The 17783-nt window shown below is 39.5% G+C and overlaps 1 protein-coding gene and 1 pseudogene across 1 annotated transcript; both read right to left on the bottom strand.

The window, feature by feature from the left end:
• Nucleotides 1-5034: 5034 nt before the first annotated feature.
• LOC115797570 (immunoglobulin kappa light chain-like) lies at nt 5035-6517 on the bottom strand. Its single transcript, XM_030754172.1, has 5 exons — nt 6463-6517; nt 5621-6322; nt 5388-5504; nt 5263-5306; nt 5035-5154 (listed from the first exon to the last, which is right to left on the bottom strand). Exons 1-5 carry the CDS (start codon nt 6515-6517, stop codon nt 5035-5037), a joined length of 1038 nt encoding a protein of 345 aa, XP_030610032.1.
• A 7100-nt stretch (nt 6518-13617) lies between these two features.
• LOC115797597 (titin-like) lies at nt 13618-14867 on the bottom strand (annotated as a pseudogene).
• Nucleotides 14868-17783: the final 2916 nt, after the last annotated feature.

The following is a 17783-nucleotide window of genomic DNA, read 5'->3' as shown; positions in this document are numbered from 1 at the left end:
ACTTGTTCATGAATAATGTGAACCAAGTGGTGGACCAAGGTACTGTCATGGTTTCTTGGACTCAGGGTTTTCAGTTCTGTGATTTGAAATTTGATTTTTGTTCTATTTGTATATCTTGCTCTATGAATTGTCAGAGTACGGCAGAGTGACAGGCAGGATGTGTAAATGCAGACATGGTAAATGGACTGGTTCTTATACAGCACTTTTCTACTTTACCCGACCACTCAAAGCACTTTATGAAAAATGTCTTCATTCACACAAGCACTTTTTCCTACACCGAAGTGCTTTTCTGTCTAACAGTCACACTCCAATGAATACATATATGAGCAACTTGGGGTTCAGTATTTTGCCCCAAAACACTTTGGCATGCAGACTGGAGGAGCCAAGAATCAAAACACCAACCTCCTGATTAGCAGATGACTTGCTCAACTGCCTGAGCTGCAGCCAAAGATGAATTCATAAACTCAAAAAGGCAGCTTTTATTGCTGGGCTCAGTTGTGGGATACAAAATACCAGGAAGAGGTTTCAGAGGACAGAATATAGAAAATAGGGAGCACCAGAGTATAAAGTCAAAAACAGTTCTTGTGGTCTACCCAACCATGGGGACAGACAGGGCAGACAAAGCAGGATTTGGGCCTGAGGTCCGTGGCAGAGATTGAAGCAGTTTAGGAGACCGACCAGGAGGATGGAAACGAAACAGTTCTGAGGACCAGCCATGTGGCCGGGGGTGAAGATGAAGAAGCTCTGGAGGTCGACTCGGTGGCTAACAGCAGAGACAAAACTGTTGTCATGAATTACAGCATTTCAGTCAATATAATCAAAATAAGTCAAATAGTATAATCAAAACCAAATTAAATTAATAGTCAATCAGGTCAGTAATCAGTAGTCCATTCAAATCAGTAGTGTCCTAATTCAATAATCAAATATTTCAATAATCCAGTCTATGCTTACAATCATTATTAGAGAAAATCATCTTGATTTAAAGTCATTAAAAGCAGTATAAAAATCAAAAATAGTATATAAAAACATAAAAAGGTATATAAAAGCATACAAAAAAAATTTGTATAAAAGTGATTATAAAAACCATACAGAAAAAATTCCCACAGTTCTTCATTGGCAAGTTGTAAACACGTGTGTTTGTGCCTTTGATTTCCTCTCACAATGATTCCTGTCTCCATGAGTGCACCTAAGTCCCTGAAATTCTTCAGTTCTTGAACCAGTAAACACTGTTCTTCATCACAGCTTCCAGTGTGTACTATATGGTTTAGTCACAGAGCCTGCTGGCTGGATGGTCTCAGACACTGACTGTTGGACTAAAGTTTGGATGTCCAAACTGGAACCTTTTACACTGAGAAATGCTCCTTTAGTAAACTCAAAAATAAAAGTACAGATTTTTGCACAGTAGTAAATGGCTGAATCTGAAACATGCATGTCTGTTATCTTCAAGTGATTTTTACTGATGCCATTATTGAATGTGAAGCATGGATTATTTTTGAATTCATTATGAAACATGCCATTTTCATCATATCTATCTATAGGTAGAGATGGACCTTGGTTTTTGTCCTAGAGTTTGTTGGTCCCTGTAAAGTCTTGCAGCATCACCCTCATAGAAAGAGTGCAGAGTTACTTTGTCACCAATATTAGCCGAAACAAAATCATGTTCTCGATGAAGAAATGTGCGCAGTTCAGTCACCTGAACTGAAACAAAATAAGACGATGGAAACGTGTCACTTTATGCAATACACACAAATTTAACTCAGTTAACATCTATAAAATAATGAGATGTAATATCATGAGAAATGACATAAAAAAAAAAAGAAATTTAAAGTCACCTATTCCTATGAATGTACATGCCAAATAAAATTCAAATATTAAACATGTCATTATGTTGAAATTCTTCTTCTGCTCTTCTGCCTTTTCAGTTAAAGCAGCACAGGAGTGGAACTGTGTCCCTCAAAACATCCGAGAACTGACCACATACACTCTGTTCAAAAAGCATCTAAAAAACTGGGTCATAACACATCAGATATGTCAGCATTAGGATTATGGACAATGTCTCCCCCCAACCCAGCCCTGTTGCCACTTGTGTTTTTATGTTATTATGAAGTATAATTTTTTGTCTGTATTATATTTAACTTGGATCCTGTTTTTATCAACAGGATTTGAAGAATGATAATCTGTTTTATTGCTTTTTTATATCTGTTCATTGTAATCTTCTTATTGTTGTTTTTTAGGTTGACAATGTTAAGAGCTGTCCAGGGACAACAGATGAAAAATAGCCTTTTGGCTAATTCTGGTGCATTTACTATGATGTTAATTAATGTACACTGTCCCTGTCAAATAAACTAATAAAAAAAAAAAAGACAAGATTGCGTGTGACTCGCCAACCACAGAAGGCACCAAATGTCCTGTACAGGAAACATGCTCACTGCCTGACAGGTTTAACTCTTGAAAAATTAATAACCACAGACATCTTTACACGTAACACTGTATGATCACAATGGGCTGCGCTTTTTTCGAAAATTTCCTGAAAAAATGCCAACTGGTTGGAAAGTGGTTGCTGGCAGTTGCACCCTTGCTGGCACCTTTCTCTGCAACATAATGAAGCATCTTAATACGTTGGGAGACAGGACCGCATGTTTACGTGTGATGCCCCCACCCCCCAAAAAAAGAAAAATCAGACCAGGTCTCCACTGCTGTGTTTGCAGCTGCACTTTTTGCAGATAAACTGGGCAAATAGAAGCTGTGTAAACTGCACTATACACAGTTTATACAGAGTTTTTCTGATTGTGAAGCCAAAAATTAACATCACAGTTTTTACCTGAAAAATTCGCAACTTTTCATCATCTTGAAATATATAAATTTTTGCTGATGTGATTTTTCAAGAAAAATATCATTTTTTAAATGTGTTGAGTAAAACGTTGCTGTATTCTGGCCATTCAAATTCATATTGCTCATTAAAATTATTATTTTTAATCCTGGTCGGCCCATGACTCAAACTGTGTCTTCAATTTTGGGCTGTCCTATGACTGACACCCCTACTATAGGCAATTGCAAGGAGATCCAGGCAGGAAATGCTCACTTTTCCCTCGCCCCCTGTGGTTATCAGGGGCTCATGGACTGATTTCACTGTGACTACCAGCAACCTTCAAACACATTATTTCCCAGCAGATAGTGGTTGCCATCCCATCTCAAAGCCTGTGTGACTGGGGGATCATTAGATAAGTAACATCTACAGGTTGCAACATGTATGATTCTCATTGAGCCAAAATGTAAGTAATCCCAGATGAAAGTTTGTTTTGTTTTAAGACCTTGGCTTGTTTACTTAACTCTGTGGTTAGCGGTTATTGTTACTAATCAACAAAAACATAAGGCACGCCAGGAAACATTTGAAAACCACAGACTTAACTGAAATCATTAATATCATACACTTTCCTGTCCTCACAGCATTTAAAATACTTTATAGCAATGTCAGATGAAACATTCTGTACTGTTCTTTCTAATAATAAAATGAGGTGAGGATGAACTCAAAAAGTGTAGAAAAAAGGTGTAATGTGTCTGTAGCGCTGGAGGTCGAACAGGTCATCTACTGATCAGAAGGTTGGTGGTTCAAACCCTGGCTGCTCCAGTCTGCAGTCAGTCTTCCAGTGCATTCACTGGAGTGAGATTTTGTATGTGACTGCTGTGCTTGTGTGAATGGTTGTGAATGAAAACATGCTGTATAAAGCACTGTATAAAACCAGCTCACTTACCATTAGAGTTGTCAAATTCATTTTCACTAGGTATGAAATGAGAATAAAGGGCCAGACGTGTATATTTGATTAGTTACTTAAAATTTATGATATTTGGTTGAGCAAAATAAAAGATATTTCATCATATAGTTTACATGTATTATACAGTTTACCCTCCTGCCATCACACTGGCTGTACATGAAAATGAAACTTCTCCATGCAGCTCTATAACTTTAAGGCTTGGCTATGTTGTGGTTGCAGGCCTCTCCTTTGAAAACAGAAACTGCATCAAACCCAATCAATAAACAGATGCGTCTTTACAATCGGGTGAAGATGTCGGCTGATCAGCCCCCCCCCCCCACACACACACACACACTTTAGTTGAAATTGTCTGGTTTTACCAGGAACCTTTCCTGGTTTCTAGTTTAGCTAGAATACAAGAAAAGGAAAAGTTTGCTAATTGCTGCAGTGTCTTAGTGTGTGCACTGTGCAAACCGGATATGTTACAAGAGGGTGGGCCAGTTTGTTTCAGACACAACCAATATGCACACTGAAAATCCAAAAAGACACTGTTTGTAGCACAACAGAATATCAATGTTAAGTAGGTAATTTCATGCCACAATGGTATGAAATTAACTTAACTTTATCAATTTAAAATTTTATCTTGAGCTACAGAAGTCAAAATTGTAAAATTTAGAAATCTGTAAATTATTATATACATATATATTAGTATTCTACATGTAATTATTATTTCTCAGTTTCTTTACATTTATATTCATTTGGCATGGCTCAGTGGTTTGCTTCATCAAATAAAGAAAAAAAAATATTCTAAGTTTCTAAAAAAGCAAAAGTCCATTAGAGCTGGCTCACTGTAGAGTCTAATAGAGGCGTCTTAAGGTATCTTGTCTATTGCTTTAATGTGCAGTTATACAGTGTGAATATGAGATTTTGAGATATGAGATCATTGACAAAACATGTATTTGTTTTTCCATGAAAAATTTCAATTTCATAGAGTATAGTTTTATTAGTATGTAGATATCAATGAGGAAGTACTGAGTGGTGGAACAATAATTTCACATTTCATTTTGGAGACTGAGCAAATTTTGCACCGTTATTGCAAATATCAGTTTGAATTTTTCTTAATAACTAACAAAAAATTTACAATTAATTAACAAAAAAAGAGAGAAAGTGCAGAGAAATAATGCCACAATCTACTTTAAAACTCATAATTTTTAGGTAAAATTACACATAAGACACAGCTGCTAAGCTTAAGCCCTATTACATAGAAATAAACATGTCCAGTTTATTGCTTTATACTGGAATAGAGACATTTATCCTCTGGGTCCTGTCTTTTTCTGGTAGATCTGCTGGTCTTGTTTACCCTCAAAGCAGCATAATGAAGGTTTTCTTCAGGTTCACAATTCTGGCAATGAAATAAATCCACAAATCACAATATGCCACAAGAAAACGGACAGATGGATAACAAATACTTCTCATAGCAGTAAAATTATTTAAAATTTTGATATTCTACCTCTGAGTTTGTTACAAAGGAAGCTGAAAATCTTGCATGAGATCCTGAAACACAAAAGAGAAGCTGTGTTTCTACAATAGCACACTGCAGTTTTAAATACATTTCACACAAGCAGCAACATTTACCTGTACACTGGCGTCTGCTTATATGGTACAGTAAGAGAGCCAGTAAAATGATCAGCATGGTGGTGAATGCCAGGGCAGCACTCAAGAAATACACAGAGAGAAGAGACGTCGCCTCAGCTGCAGTAACAGACAGATGCGATGACATTAGCAGCTTTTCAATGTTGTGTTAACCCTTTAACTAGAACATAACCCTGAGTATTTATCAGGTGAGGAAATGTTAAGCTTCTACTCACTCTCCAAGTCCAGCTTGGTCCCGTTTCCAAAAATCATGTATCCACATGAGGCAACAGCACAGTAGTAGGTCCCAGCATGAGAAACATTCAGGTTCTTCAGTGGGAAGTTGTAAACACAGGTGTTTGTATTTGTCTTTGGTTTCCTCTCACACTCATCATTCCTCCCTTCGTTGGTGTAAATGAGTCCTGAATGAGATTCTTCAGAGTCTTTGAACCAGTAAACACTGTGTTCTCCATCACAGGTCCCAGTGTGTACTGTACAGTTCAGAGTCACAGAGCCTCCTGGCTGGATGATCTCAGGTGCAGACTGTTGGACTAAAGGCTGAAGGTTCAAACCCGATCCTTTAACACTGAGAGTGATGCCTTCTGCAAATGAAAAACTTACCGAATAGCTACTCGCACAGAAATAAGTAGCTGAGTCTGAGATCTGCAGATTTCTTATGTTCAAATGATTTTGAGCTTTTCCTGTATCCAGTGTGAATCGTGGATTGTTCTGACATTCATCATAGAAAGTGCCATTTTTATCATATGAATAGAAGCTAGAAATGAGCCTCGGCTTCTGTCCGAGTGTTTGCTTATACCAGTAAAACCTTGCTACCACTTCATCTTTGTAGACACATTTCAAAGTTATACTCTCCCCAACATTAGCGGATATAAAACTGCTCTCTTGATGAACAGACGAGGACTGATGACTCCTCTGAGCTGAAGTGACAGGAGAGATAAAGCAAAGACAGTTCCTTTCAAATTCAGGAAGTAAACTAGAAACAATTAAAAGCCACGTTATTAAGAGTGACCAGAATCTCTAAAAGATAAAAGCTGCTGAGGAAAAAAACACAACTCACCCATTTCCCCAAAGAACAAAAACATCAAATAGAAAACAGACTGTGGAGATGTCATTGTGCTCAAATCGGTGACTTGAGTGGAAAGAACCTCTCTCATCACAGGCTCTTCAGGGGCAAGACTGCGTTTGATTGGCTGATTTAAAGTGACACTGTATGCAAGGAAACAGGTTCACATTCACAGCATAGTGTCATGATTTTGAGAGAGATATATAAGGTGGTACACAAAGATACACAAAGTCACTCTTCAACTTACCATTAAACTTTTACCTACTGAAATTTAACTGACTAGCCTCACTCACACTACAGCACCTTACAGGTCAGATTATACCTGCTTTTTTTTTTTCCTTTAATACAAAAACTAACAAATTAGCGAGTTAATTTCAATTACATTTTATTTATATAGCATTAAAGCACAAAGAAAGTCACTTCAGGGTGCTTACAGACAGCAACTTAGTTGAAATATTGCTTGTACAAAAAATGGCTCTGTGATTAAGGAAGCTGCTGCTCGTACCACTTTCCTTTGTTTTAGCCCCAAGTTCTCACCTTTAACATTTCTGTGTGTATTGTAGTGAGGCTTCACGTTCCTACACATCTTTATTGACATAGTGTGAGTGAGTTCTCTGGTGTTGGGTTTTTTTTGGTTCATTTGTGATTTAACTGATTTCCCTCTTTTCTGTCTCAGTAGTATTCATGTTGTAATAAACTTTTTTTTTGGTCACTGGTTACTTTGCTTCCTTTGCCCTTTTTTTTTCACATGCTTATAACTGCCTGCATCACCTTGAGTGTGCATACACAGGCTTGTCTCATTTCACTCACTTTAATACTCAGCTCTTCTGTCTTCCTGTCTGTGATTATGTTTAAAGCTGTCTTATATAGAATATAGTTTATATCAAAAGTCACATGCAAGAAAAATCATAATTCAAGCAAATAACCGAGTTTTGATGGCACAGGTATTAATTTCCTGTGCATAAATTCAACCACCCATGAATGTAGATCTTAGCAGCCACGTGCAAAAAGAAGCTACCTGCGTGCGAGTGTCTGCTTTGCACACTGCTGCAGTTTCACGCTGTCATGAGTAACTCTCTGCAGTCTGAGCTGAATCCTGCTCACTCGAAGCAACTGACTTTTGAGAGTTTGGGTGGAGCCCAATGGAGTCACTGGCCCTCATCATGTGATTGAATCAGAATCAGAATCAGAATCTTTATTGTCATTGTACACAGAAGTTGCACAACGAAATTTAAAATGCATTCCTTTCTAGGTGCCTCAGACAATAAATAATAAAATAATAAAAATATGAGTGATAAAAATGATTACTAAAATACAATGCACAATAGTAAATTAACAGACGAATCTAGCCCCAATACACACCAACGCACGCACACAGTCAGCACTACCACCCCACATCACTGTCCAAACCACACAGAGTTCAGTTCAATGATAGCCCTGGCATAAAAGCTGTTCCTCAGTCTGTTTGTTCTGGCCTTCATTGTCCTGAAACGTCTGCCTGATGGCAGTAGCTGAAACAAAGAGTGTCCAGGGTGTGAGGGGTCCTGGAGGATGTTCTGTGCCCTCCTCTGGCAGCGGGCATTGAACAGTTCCTGGAGGGAGGGCAGGGGACAGCCTATGATCTTTTGAGCCGTGTTGATGATTCGCTGGAGTGTTTTCCTGTCTGCTGCTGTGCAGCTGTTGAACCACACGCACAGACAGTAGGTCAGGATGCTCTCTACAGAGCACGGTAGAAGGACACCAGCAGATTCTGGGTCAGATGGTTGCTCCTAAGAACCCTCAGGAAATGCAGTCTCTGTTGGGCCTTCCTGACAATGCTGGTCGTATTGATACTCCAGGTCAAATCATCCTGCAGATGTACTCCCAGGAACCTAAAATCTGAAACCAGCTCCACTTCATCCCCCTCGATGAACAGAGGTTGAATGACATGTGTTGTCCTCCTAAAGTCTACTACCATCTCCTTTGTCTTAGTGGTGTTCAGGATCAAGTTATTCTCACTGCACCACCTTGACAGCCGCTGCACCTCGTCCCGGTATGCTGACTCATCCCCGCCTGATATGAGCCCCACCACAGTGGTGTCATCCGCAAACTTAATGATGCAGTTACTGGCATGTATGGAGGTGCAGTCATGTGTGTAGAGGGTGAAGAGTAGAGGACTCAGCACACAGCCCTGTGGAGAGCCGGTGCTGAGGCTGATGGCTGAAGAGAGGTGGGGACCTACTCTTACCCTCTGGGAACGGTCTGTCAGGAAGTCCTTGATCCAAAGACAGGTGGAGCGTGGTATCCCCAGATCTGACAGTTTAGTCACCAGTCTGCCAGGAAGGATGGTGTTAAACGCCGAGCTGAAGTCCACTTTTGAATCAATCTGTCGGGACTTTTTTGCTATTTTCATCTATACTTTTTCACTGACAGCAGGGACCCATCCAACATATCATACTGTATTTACCGTTAGGGCCTTTCCCTACTATCGGCAGTGACTATTTGTCACTTTATACTTCATATGCTGCCTGTACCATTTTCCCTACCGTCAGCAGTGACTCAGCATATACTGTCAACTATGTTATTATTACTTTCATTTATCATTATATGGGATATATTTACTTGTACTATCTATAACTTATATTATTGTAGTGTCTCTAGTTTTCACTTTTTACTACTTGTGCAGTTACTAATTTTACACCTCATATCACCATCATATAAGTACCTGTGGTCATCAGTTTCCTATCCTAAGTAGCAGGCGCCACTGGCTTTTGAAGAGTTTCCAGAGTGAGCACTGCTCCACATATCACTTGTAACCAATATTATGTTTCAGCAGTGTTATGCGACAGGTGCGCTCCTAAAATGGAGAGTGGTCCTCCACCCGCCCACCCCACCCCGTGTTCTTGTAGCGAGAAGGGGAGAGATAAAACTTGGCCAAGTGGGGTGATACTAGTGATGGTACCTTAGCTGATGTTTCAATAAAAAGATTCATCATGGTGACATCTGTCTGAAGGGTCATAAACCAGCAGGTACCCTTGTGACGTGTGCGCCTTAAGCATGTGACTTAAGGGAACAAAAGCAATGATCCGATCCAAAATATGCAAAATTCTAAGCAAAATGACAGACCGTTTTTCTGTTTTCTATTCCTTGTAAAATTTTTACAAAGTTTTGATTTCAAAGGGGAAAAAGAAATATAATTAGTTTTACATTATATGGATTCACACTAAGAAATGAAAAAAACTAAACAAAACTGTTTTTCAATATCTGTTTTTAAAAGGTAAAACAAATGACCAAACGTAAATGGACCAGAACACATGTGGGAAAGTATTTTTTATATTATATCCATGGATGGTAGAAATGCACTATATTGCCAAAATTATTCACTCACCCATTCAAGTCACTGAATTTAGGTGTTCTAGTCACTTCCATTGCCACAGGTATACAAATCAAGCACCTGGGCATGTAGACTGCTTCTACAAACATTTGTGAAAAATTTTTCATTCTTACGAGCTCAGTGAATGTGAGCATGGTGTGGAGACAGGATACCACTTGAAATTTCCTCACCACTGAATATTCCACAGGCAACTGTGTTATTATTATGACTGGAAACAACAGCAACTGTGTCACAAAGTGGTAGGCCATGTAAAATGCCAGAGGGGCGTCAGTGGATTTTGAATTGCACAGAAGTCACCAACTTTTTGCAGTGTCAATTGCTGCAGACCTCCAGACGTCATGTTGTCTTGATTTAAGAAGAGTGCATAGAGAGCTTCATGGAATGGGTTTCCATGGTCAAGTAGCTGCATCCAAGCCTTACATCACCAAGTGCTATGCAAAGCATTGGATGCAATGGCATAAAGCATGCTGTCACTGGACTCTAGAGCAGTGGAGACGTGTTCTCTGGAGTGACAAATCTCCGTTTACTGTCTGGGTTTGGAGGTGAATGCCAAGTGTAAAGCTTAGTGGAGGGGGGATTACAGTGTGGGGTCATTTTTCAGGAGTCAGGCTCAGCCCCCATGTTCCAGTGAAAGGAACTCTGAATGTTTCAGCATACCAAGACATTTTGGACAATTTCATGCTTCCAACTTTTTAGTAACAGTTTGGGGATGGACCCTTCCTGTTCCAACATGACTGCACACCGGCGCGCAAAGCAGGTCCATAAACACATGGATGAGCATGTTTGGTGTGGAAGAACTTGACTGTTCTGCACAGAGTCCTGACCTAGACCCAACAGAACATCTGCAAGCCAGGCCTTCTCATCCAAAATCAGCGTCTGACCTAACAAACGCGCTTCTGGAAGAATGGTCAAAAATTCCTATGAACATACTCTAAACTTTGTGGAAAGTCTTCCCAGAAGAGTTGAAGCTTTTACATCTGTAAAGGGTGGGCTGACATCATATCAAACCCTGTGGATTAAGAATGGGAAGTCACTCAAGTTCATATGTGTTTTAGTTTCTGTCCCACAGTTTGCTTATGCTGGTAAAAAAAAAAAAAAAAGGATTTTTTTTTCCAACTATTGTGGAACATGTTTTAAGTAAATGTTATCATTGATCTACTTTTGATTTTTTTTTTTGGTTTAAATTTATGTTACATTTTAATGCTAATAAAAGTGTGTGCAGTGTGTGCAGTGTGTGCAGTGTGTGCGGCTAGCCATCTGTCAGGCCTGATTGAACTACTGTTAGCTGTTATTTTATTCTGTGCTGCCAAGATGTCTCTGCTCTTCAGGTGTATGATTACCAAATGCTTTTTCATATTCGATCATCCCACAGAACTTAGCACAATCTTGGTGACCAAACTTGAATCTTCCACCATTCCTGGCATCTGTACGGCTTACCTGTGTCGCTCACCTGCCATCACTTCAGCGAGGAAGTGTTCTAGAAGACAGGGGAAGCGTTGAGGTGTTCTGCTAAGAATTAAAACTTACCTGAAGTTTGGCTACAGGTCTGATCCCTCCCAGTTTGAAATTTTATTACTTGTTTTTAAGAGTCTCAGTGGTTTGTTGCCTTGTTATTTAACTGAACATTTGAAACCCCACAGTGCTACCGCAGCACTGAGGTCTACAAACCAGCTGCTCTTGAATATGCCTAGAACCACACTTAAAGCATGGCGGTAGAACCTTTTCAGTGGTGGTGCCTAATCTTTGGAACAACTTACCCTTTCACATAAGAGCTGCTCAATCTCACAGTCATTTAAAACACCTCTTTTTTCCCCACTTGGTTTCAGGTCTAGCTGAGCTTTTATTATGCAAACACAGCTTTTAATTACTTTGTGGTATTTTATTTTTTTAGTATACATTTATTTTGATTTAGTAACTTATGTATAGTATGTATTGTGTATAACCCCTACAGCACTTTGGTCAACTGAGGTTGTTTAAACGTTGACTTGACTTAGTGTCATCTGAAGTAACATACAATAATGAATTGTTTTCAAAGTCTGTGCTAGTATTTCTGTCATGGTAGCACCCTTACATCCTGTTAAAAAAACACAGAGCTCGTGTGTGCAAGAAGGAAAACATATGGGGGATCAACTTTCTATGACGTCTTAGCTCATCATGCAAGTCATCACACTTCATACACTCACTTTTTTGTGTGTATACACCAGCAACAGCCCAGAATCCATTGCCTTGTTGGTTCATTTCCCATTTGAAATAAACTCACTCAGCTTGTTTTTTTTAGCCTATAACAGCCATTGTCTTTTACTAAAAACAAAACTGGTTCAAGAGGTAGAGGGTTTCTGTCTTTGGCATTGTACTGTATGTCTATATGCAGAGGTGCTGCTTCTTATCGGGCAAGGTAGGAAGCTGCTTCTGGGGGCCTCTGGGGGCTGACAACCTTGAAACTACAGCAGTGGCAGTATGCAAAATTTGCAGTAACAGTCAGGAAAGCCCTGAAACTTGTCTATACTATTAAACAGACGTTACATTTCTTCATCGCCGCAACAGATTTTCATCATTTAATAATTAATAATAATTTGTTCTTGTCCCAGCATTTTTTTGTGGTGGACCAGGAGTGCCATGGCTGACAGGTTTATCCATGCTGTCACTGCTCACTGCACCCCTCAGTCAGTGAGTGAGTGCGTGCATGCGTGCGTGTGTGTGTGTTAGGAAGTGACAAGCAGCGGGCTTGCTGCAACAGTGAGCGCGAATTACCATAATAACCACATGTTGGCTGTACCTTCTTTCAAGTAGATTTCATGCAGGTACATTTTCATAATAGTTTACATTTGACTAACAGTGTCAGGCACAAACACATAATTATGGTATGCAAATGTGTCAGCGACAATACGCTCGGTAAGGATTAATGATGAATTAATTGATAGGCAGAGTAATCATGTTACTACTGAATGCTTTAAATTTTCATAGGCTGCAGCCTGGTGGGTTAGAATTATTCAGAGGTGAGGACTGCTCAACAAGTGAAATTTTATAGATATATATAAATTTAGTATACATATACTGTCCTAGGTCACGTTAAAGTTTTAAAATCAGATAGAGCTAGACATATGTTTAGCTGAATTGTGTTTTTGTGAAACATCTAAAAGAACACACTGAAGTGTAGTGATTCTGTGTTATTCGAAAGCTGCATGAAATTACTAGTCAGCTTAGTTCAGCTACACTGGTTACTTTGCAGTATTATGATCAAGTTCAGAAAAGATGCACCTTGCTGGACTGGTTATATCTAGGGTACTGTTACTAGGTTATATCAAGGGCAGCAGACATCCAATTAGATTTAAGCAGATGAACAACACAATTGCACCCAATGTATTTCAGTGTCTATGAATCCATATCTGGAATGCTGAAGTGAATATAAAATGCAAATGCACTTGTATGAGTTGCTGTTTAAAAGCTTGTTTTGTAGCTTTATTGCAAAGTAACAATCTAGAGTGATCACATTTAGCTGAAAAAAAAAAAAAAAAAACATTGAAGAACTCATGATGTACTTCTAAAAAGAGAGAGAGCATGAGGGCTCATACAGAGCCAAAGATGAAACTTTTTGAGTTTTACTGCTTTAATCAAAAGTACACACATTACTCCAGGTGTCATCAGTCCTGTTCCTGTTCTCCCTTAAAACATGTTGGCAATCCTGACAATGACAAAGGGTATAGAAAAGTGTGAATAATGCACATAATTCATGAAAAAAATTACTTATTTACTGATTGATTTTACCTCTCCATCTTTTATGAAGAAATCTGAAAACCTGCATGAGATTCTGGACAGATGCAGCTATTTATGTTGATGATCACACACAAACAGGTAACCAGTAATATACACAGAATAGTTGTGAATGCAATAGCTTCTCTTAAGGAGTCCACATCATCTGCAGATTAAGGAGGAGAAATAACAGAGCTTTCAGCTAAATGAGTTTACAGTGGAGCAAATACTTTTCTTGAATGTAGCCAGACATGCAGAACATAGACTTCAGGATGTTTTCTGTTAAGTTAAATTGTGAATATCAGTGACTGCTTGGCTGCTAGACTGTTACTTACCCTGAATGTTCAGCGTGGTCCCATTTCCGAACACTATATGTCCACACGAGTCGACAGCACAGTAGTAGATCCCCATATGAGAAAGATTCAGATCCTCTATTGGTAGGTTGTAGACACAGGTGTCTGTTTGTGGGTTAGTTTTCCTCCCACACTGATCATTCCTGCCTCCATGGGTGTAAATGAGTCCTGGATGAGATGGTTCTGTTTTCTTGAACCAGTAAACACTGTGTTCTCCCTCACAGGTCCCAGTGGTCACTGTGCAGTTCAGAGTCACAGAGCCTCCTGGCTGCATCGTCTTAGATGCTGACTGTTGGACTAAGGCTGGGGTTTTCAAACCTGCCTCATTTACTTTGACAATGGTGCCCTCTGCAAAAGTTAAGACAATCTATAGCTGCATGCACAGTAATAAGTAGCTGAGTCAGATATTTGCAAATCTGAAATTGTCAAGTGAATTCCATTGTTTGCTGCATCCAGTCTAAAGCGTGGGTTGTTCTTGAATTCATCATGAAAAGTGATTTTTGTATCATACACATAGTAGGTAGAGATAAGCCTTGGTTTCTGTCCCAGAGTTTGCTTATACCACAAGACCCATGCTGAATCATCACCTTCATAGAAACATCGCAAAGTCACACTTTCACCAACATCAACCAGGATAAAACCTTTGTCTTGATGAACAGATGCCTGTTGTTCCAGATGGGACCCCTGAACTAAATTGAAACCAGAAAAGAAAATAGCAGAGTCAAGCTTTCACTGACATTAGCTGATACAACATGTCTCTCATGTTAATTAGATGTGAACTAATTCTTATTGGAAATCTTAATTGACAGGAAACAATACAAAGTAAATGCAGCGTAATCCAAGTTTTAATCACAAAAAAACAACTCACCTACATTCCCTAAGATCAGACATGTCAGATATGATGCAACCGAGAGAGATGTCATCATGACCCCACTTCTAGGCTGAAAGAAAATAATCTTTACTTTCCTCCACTCTTTTGAGGTCACATCCATTTTGATTGGACGGTCTGAAGCCATGTGATCTGCCCCAAATAGGAAATGTGGTTACAAGTTCACTGACATTTTTTGCTTCTTTGAATAACCTCAAGACACTGTGCACCAATAATATAATAGGGGAAGTGTGTTTTAAACACTAATAAATGCACAAAAATACATAAGACATATGTTTAGTTTCACTAGGAATTTGTACCGAACACAGCTATTACATATAGTTTAGCTGCTGGTGTCAAGCGAACACATTTGAAGTTGCTGTGTGGTTGTCGGTGTGCTCTAGTCATGTCTGAAAGTACAGACTGTTCAAAAGCACTATAGGCAGGGTGACACCAGAGAGCACAGGAGAAATATTCCAAATTGTTCTACTTCATTTTTAAAATAATACATCAAAAGTTCTTTAGTAGAGCAACTTTTTTTATAGGGGTGTGTTCAGAGCAGCCTTGTTGCTCCAGTGCTGAGCAGTTGTTACCATCTTAAGTCAAGGAAACATTCACTATTACTTTTAAATCAGGCATTAACTTGGAACACTAGCTAGCTTCAGTTTTAAATGCTTCATCAAATGTTCCTGATTAATGGTGGGCAGCAGCGACGGCTTCATTCATTCTCAATCAGTAGATAAGAGGATATGTGTCAAAGATCAGTGAGACGAATACAAAATGGTGGACATGACATGACAAAGACGTCATAACTAATTTTCGAGTCTCCACCTTGAGGAACTCAGACCCCACCCTAGAGCAGCAGGATGGGCAAACTCCAAAACAACAACAACATCAACATCAACATCACCACAGAAGACTATGACAATATGAGGGGATTTAAACAGTGTCTTTGGGCTGTCACCAAGTTTAAAGTAAGCAGATTCTGATACTGGATGTTGTGCTGGCTTCAGCGTGTCAAGGACATGTGAAGCGACAGGTGCTCATACACAGTGGACAACAAACAGCACAGCAGTGAATACAACTAAGGTGCTTCCACGTTTTAGAGTTAACAACTTTTGCCCAATAAGATCCTTCATCAAACCACCTTTTTCACTGACTTCAACACGCAGAAAAGCAATCTTTCTACCAGCTGCCATCCACCACCAATACTTCTTGCATAAGTATGCCACACCTGATTTTAATTGTTACATATCTTTATGCAGACTTCTAAACGTTAAAACTGTGCAATTTAGCACATTCTTATAAATTTTATCACTGGCTGATTTGGTAGCTTGTTTAGAGGGCAGTACAGTTTTACCTCTTCTTTATGCTGAAGTGCATTTACAGATACAGCAGTTACTCTTCTCATGTATTTCTAACAGCAGTTTAAAAGGAGCGTCTGGTGACTTGTAGGCTTATCAAGGGTTACAGTGGAATTTGCCATGAGGGCGACCCAGTGTACTGTAGCACTGTTGGGCGGACAGTGTAAATGACCTTCAGACATATTTGAGTAGTAGTTTGTTTGTGTGCAAAGAAAATGTATGTTTCCTTCACTTTAGGGTGGCAATGTTTGTTCTGTTTATTCCCTAGCGCTTACGGTGTGTTCACTAAAAGCAGTGGTTCTCAAATCCAGGCCTCGTGGCCCGGTGTCCTGCAGGTTTTTGATGTGTCTGTGCTTCAACACACCTGAGTCAAATATAGAAGTCATTAGCAGGACTCTGGAGAACTTGACTGCATACCGAGGAGGTAATTCAGCCATTTGATTCAGCTGTGTTTGATCAAAGACACATCTAAAACCTGCAGGACACTGGCCCTCGAGCCTGGATTTGAGAATCACTGACTAAAAGGCTTCTGCATATCCAGTCCTCAATAAAGTTTATGCAGTTATTCGTGAACTGGGACCTTTTCTGCACTAAAAGATGGCAGAAAGTGATGCTACAAGAGTTAATAATGAAAGAGTACATCATGAACATGGAACATGTCCATTCTTGCCACGAAGCCTTTATCCAAATGCTAGTGGTATCACTTACTTGTTTTGCTCTTAGCCTTTTTCCAGCACGCCGGCAATACAGTTGGTGCCAGTGCCACCCATCACTGCTAGTGCCGGGGTTGTCACATTTAGCATGACTGCTAAACCTTGTAGTAACCCTGTAGTGGCTTGGGTGCTCATGCCTGCTTGGATCTGTGGACCATCAACTTCAAAACAATCATTATCGCTGTCTTTGCAGCTGTACGCCTGCTTAATGTATAATTATGATTACTTTGATATATATTTTTGGTCTTTTTCTGTTGAAGACTGACTCAGAAGAACATGAGCTCCTGATCTATGAAACAACATATTACGTTGCTCTCACAGACAAAACACAGAGTCAGGCAAACAGGAGGGCGTAAGTTCACAAGTCACTGTCCTGGTGGATTGATAATGAGTGACAGTCTGTTACAATATTGCTACAGCATGTTTCCTGAGTCCACCACCTATTTTCCCAAAACCTTAAACACAAATCCAAAAATTCAAGCTAAATTCACAAACCCCAGATTTTCCTCTCAAAATCAAACCATCACCGCAAAATGCAGTTGGCCTGTGTGCAAAACCAAACACACACTCACAGCAAGTAAAAGTATACTCGAACCGACCTTCTGTTACACACTACATCAAATAATTTAAGACACAGCATCCAGGGCATGTAGTCAGCAGAAAATGTTATTTCAAGTGTATACAGCGAAACACTGCCATAGTTAGAGTGACATGACAGTGCTGAATTACACAAACAAAAATAAAAAAAAAATGAAAAGCACAGCACTGTGTGACACATTCAGTCTGCACCATCATGTCTGTGTGCGAGGTCCAGCCACATCACAGACAATCCCCTCCTTGTGTGCCAAATCCAGCCTTCACAGGACTCTACAGTAACAGCATCACATGCATGTT

The sequence above is a fragment of the Archocentrus centrarchus genome, chromosome 18, assembly GCF_007364275.1.
Source record: "Archocentrus centrarchus isolate MPI-CPG fArcCen1 chromosome 18, fArcCen1, whole genome shotgun sequence".
Lineage (NCBI taxonomy): Eukaryota > Metazoa > Chordata > Actinopteri > Cichliformes > Cichlidae > Archocentrus > Archocentrus centrarchus.
This window is presented reverse-complemented; position numbering and strand designations above follow the sequence as displayed.